This window comes from Lutjanus erythropterus, chromosome 5 (genome assembly GCF_056507025.1).
Source record: "Lutjanus erythropterus isolate fLutEry1 chromosome 5, fLutEry1.hap2, whole genome shotgun sequence".
NCBI lineage: Eukaryota > Metazoa > Chordata > Actinopteri > Lutjaniformes > Lutjanidae > Lutjanus > Lutjanus erythropterus.
In genome coordinates, this window is record NC_139321.1 from 32,596,406 (window position 1) to 32,600,801 (window position 4,396).

Sequence of the window (4,396 nt, forward strand, 5' to 3'; positions counted from 1 at the left end):
GTAAGGGATTTACACAGTAAAAGCCCGGTGGCTATTATATTAAAATAGGTATTACCTATGCTGTATATCTGTATTCAGTGGTTGTGTCGAGGTACCAACGATATAAAATAAAGAGATTAATTGGTCCATAGCTTTATTTTTGTGTTTTTTTCTGTACTTGAACGAAACAAACGACCACAAATGTTGACATCCACGCTTCCCTTTCTCCTCAGCAGTTGAACCTAAGATCTCCGATACTACCTGAAGGCAACAGCAACGTGATTCGCTTGCCAGCCAATGTGGGCGCTGATTTTTTCAAGATGACCAATCAACGATAAATACGTCTATGAAGGCGAGTGAGTCAAACGGCCCGCCTTGACGTCGCTCATTGAAGAAGAAGGACGGTTTCAGCATACCATCCTCTTCTGAAGAAATTAGATCATGTCGACTACACTGACCAAGCTATTCGTGGGGGGACTGAATGTAGAGACCACAGAAGATGGCGTCCGGAAGCATTTCGAGCAGTTCGGCACACTCAACGACGTCGTCGTGGTCATGAACCAGCAACTCGGCCGGTCCCGCTGTTTCGGTTTTATCACCTACTCGACGCCGGAGGAGGCCGACGCAGCAATGGCGGCTAACCCACATGTCGTCGAAGGCCACAGCGTGGAGCTGAAGAGGGCCATAGCGAGAGACCAGGCGAACAACCCGGACATCACGGCCAACGTGAAGAAGATCTTCGTCGGCGGTGTGAAGGACCACATCGAGGCGGAAAACCTGACCGAGTACTTCTCGCAGTTCGGCACGGTGGAGAAGGCCGAGATCATCTCCGACAAGCAGACGGGCAGGAAGAGAGGCTTCGGCTTTGTCTTCTTCGAGGACACCGACTCCGCCACCAAAGCAGTGCTCACCAAGTACCACACCATTGACGGCAACAAGGTGGAGGTGAAGAAAGCCCTCACTAAGCAAGAGATGTCCAACACCGGCGGGAGAGGAAGAGGGAGAGGAAGAGGGATGCACAACTATGGCGGTGGAAGAGGAGGCGGCGGCTACGGAGGAGGCTACGGCGGCAATTACGGAGGCGGCTACGGAGGAGGCTATGGCGGGGGTTACAACGGTGGTGGCGGCGGCGGAGGATACGGTGGTGGTTATGGCTACGACGACTACGACAACCAGATGGGGGGTGGGTACAGTAATGGTGACTTTGGGGATGGGTACGGACAGCAGCACTCCAATTATGGCGCTATGAAGGCGAGCAACTATTCCTACAGGAGCGGGGCTCCTTACAACAGAGGCGGCGGTGGCGGCGGCGGCGGCGGCTACGGCCGGGGTGGAGGATACAGCGGTGGTTATTAGAGGCTCATTTGAGTGTTGAGATGTTAATGGGGAAAATCAGATTACAACGAACTTGAATTTACACACATACATGCACAACACAAGCCCAGTTGGGGTGAGGGGTCAGTTGAAGGGAGCAGCGCCCATCACCCACAAAGAATGAATGAGACTGTCCTCTGGATCCTGGCTCCACCCACCCCGGACCCCATCTGTCCTTTTATTCCACACATTATGTACTTTACTACTAAGAATGGTGAAATGTTCTTTTTGTTATGTTTTGGGGAAAAGACTTTCTTTGAATCATTTGTAAAGCCGTAAATCAATGTCAGTCACTGCTTCTCAACTCAATGTTGAGTTTGTTTGTCTTGCAAACCAGCCAGTTTATGTGTCTGTTATTTTTGCATCATGAACTCAGGGTTTTAAGTAAAGTTGGTGGCAGTGTCGGGCGGCACGGGACTCGATTGCTTGAGTTTCTTGATCTTAAAACACACGTGACAAAGTATTTTTTTCTGGAGAAATGTCACGAACTGTTTTTGTCAGTTGTAAATTACTTACTTTTTTCCACTTTCCCGTCCCATTACAGGCTTTTGTTTAGATTAAACTGTTTGAAATCCATGTGTTCACTTCACCCCTATGTTTATTCTGCTTTTATTAAAGTTTTTAATGTTTTGAAAATCTTATCAAATCTCGCAGTCTCAATTCAAATCGTGTCGGGTTAGATTTCATCTGCTTTACCTAACCTAAATCAAGTTCATCAAGCTACCACCAGGAGGGAGTGTTGCATGTAAATGCCTGCATTTCCAGTTCATCGGCCATTTTATTGCATCACCTTTTAAGATAATTTGGTGACAGCAGTATGTTGGAACATTATTTATATGGCAGCCTTTTTTTTTTTTTTTTTTTTTTTTTGGAAATCCATACATGCACTTAATGATTTTTAACTTACAAAGTGTGCAGTTGCAGATTTTCCAGAAAATGCGAGTATGATTATTTTCAAAAACACACCCATTTGGTCGGAAATTACACTATTAGTCTTGACGGAGATTAATGAAAAGGTTGCTTCACTTGATTTTATAACTACTTTGCACTCACTACATATGTTCCACAATCAAAACTGATTTTTTTTTTCATGTTTTTTGGATAAACATGAATGAAATAAAGGTCCAAAAACTGGCACGCACATGCCATCTTGTAGGGCAGACTGATTTTATGAGTCCGCTTTACAGGGCTGATTGTTTTGTGGAGCCAGTAGATGCACTGGAAGCAGGGATTATTGCAAGAAAAAATATAGATATGAGCTCTCACTCTGACCCTCTTTCTGGATATGAAAATGTCCAGAGTTAAGGCTCTTCCCTGGAGGTCTTCTGATCAGCTGTACCTGATTTTTATGACAGATTTAAATTAAACTAACAGAGGAAAGGTAAAACAGGTTTCGGTAGCACCTTTCCGTGTCAAGACAATTCAGAGTGCTGTACATAAGACGAAAAAAGGCAAGACTAAATGTGCCTGACTTTGCCATGCTGCTTTTCTGTGTTAAATCATGCTACAGTGAATATCTCAGGGTCTTAACAAGACATGAAGACATTATCTTGGGCTTTATGAGTTCAGGACACTATATTCAGACATTTATTCATTTGGAAAATAATCAGCCAATTAACTGATAGTTAAAGGTCCAATGTATTTATAGATGTACAGAGGATTTTTGGAAGAATATGGCAGAAATGATCCATTAAGATAACCATTAGTGGCAGCCTTATTTCATTTAAAATTAAAAAAAAAAAACCCATAAAGTTGACAATAAGGAAAATCTGCCAGAACATTAATCCCTTATTCTATTTTTTATGACCAGAGGGATAAAGAACTGAATAAAAAGTGACTAACAGTATCCCTTGTGTGCAGAAATTTAAGACCTTGTGAATGAGCTGTATTAACACATTATTTCTATCAGTATGAGCCATTTCTTTGACTTCATATATGGGTTATTATTTTACAGTATGTATTGTGGTAGCCTGTTGGGAGGCAGACAATTAAAAAAACATATAAATACATTCCATGCAGGGTTAAGCTTTGAGTATGTGTGTACTTTATTTAACTGAGATAAAAGAAAAAGACTTAAAAAAGAAAACTAACTAAATGACATTGTGTACTTATAAAATGAACTAACATAAAATAAAAATATACAGGAAATATATTTAGTTTTATCCTTTGTCAAGTTTGTCAACAAAACAAGTCTGAGGACTCATTAGTCTTTGTTGAGACTGGGATGACTGCAGACGTGAAGTGCCTTCACAAAGTGTTGTGTTTGTATTGTAATGCATATTATCAGGTTTGGGTAGTAACGGATTGCATATGATCAGGAAAAGTAACTCTACTTAGCCCAGATTTGAAAAAAAAAAGTGTTATTATATTTAGTTTAATTGACAGAGATTACTTGATGACATTTTTTGATTATGTCTTTACAATATGGCAGTTTTGAAATTCTGTTTGCTTTGTTTTCATGATAACCAGTGCTCTAATAACTCATGAAATGCGTGTCTGGCATGCAGGGTTCTGTATTAAAAATGCATTTTGTGGAACTTCAGTTTTTGTGGCTGCATCCACTTTTTTAGTTTACGATGGAACATTTTCAGTGTTTCTGAAGTAATCCAAAATATTAACATTAGATTACATTTTTAAAAAAATAATACAATTGATTATGTTACTAATTACAAAAATTGCCATATAATTTGAATCGAGTAACTGACTACATTTCAAAGTAATCTGAACCAACCCTGCCTCTTACTTTTTAAATCTTGCCCTTGACTTGTACCCCCATGTTACAAACAAACAAACAAACAAACAAACAAGCAAACATAAATAAATAAATAAATAAACTAATAAAACCTAAACTCAAACATTTTTACATTTTTAAACAATAAAAACTGAACAGAAACTAACAAGCCCACTCCGGATGATAGCTGAAACTAAAATGAATCGAAAACAAACAAACAAAAAAAATAAATGAAAAAAATAATAATAAATAGAATAGTTAAAAACACGAAACTGTAAAGACTCTGATTCTCTGAAACAGACGCGGGTTTTC

General features: G+C 40.1%; 1 protein-coding gene across 1 annotated transcript; it reads left to right on the plus strand.

Annotated features, from left to right (window-relative positions):
- The first annotated feature begins 215 nt into the window (after positions 1-215).
- Positions 216-1,999, plus strand: LOC146327192 (heterogeneous nuclear ribonucleoprotein A0-like). The gene has a single exon (XM_084719669.1). The coding sequence runs from the start codon at positions 421-423 to the stop codon at positions 1,333-1,335; it is 915 nt and encodes a 304-aa protein (XP_084575795.1). The 5' UTR covers positions 216-420; the 3' UTR covers positions 1,336-1,999.
- Positions 2,000-4,396: the final 2,397 nt, after the last annotated feature.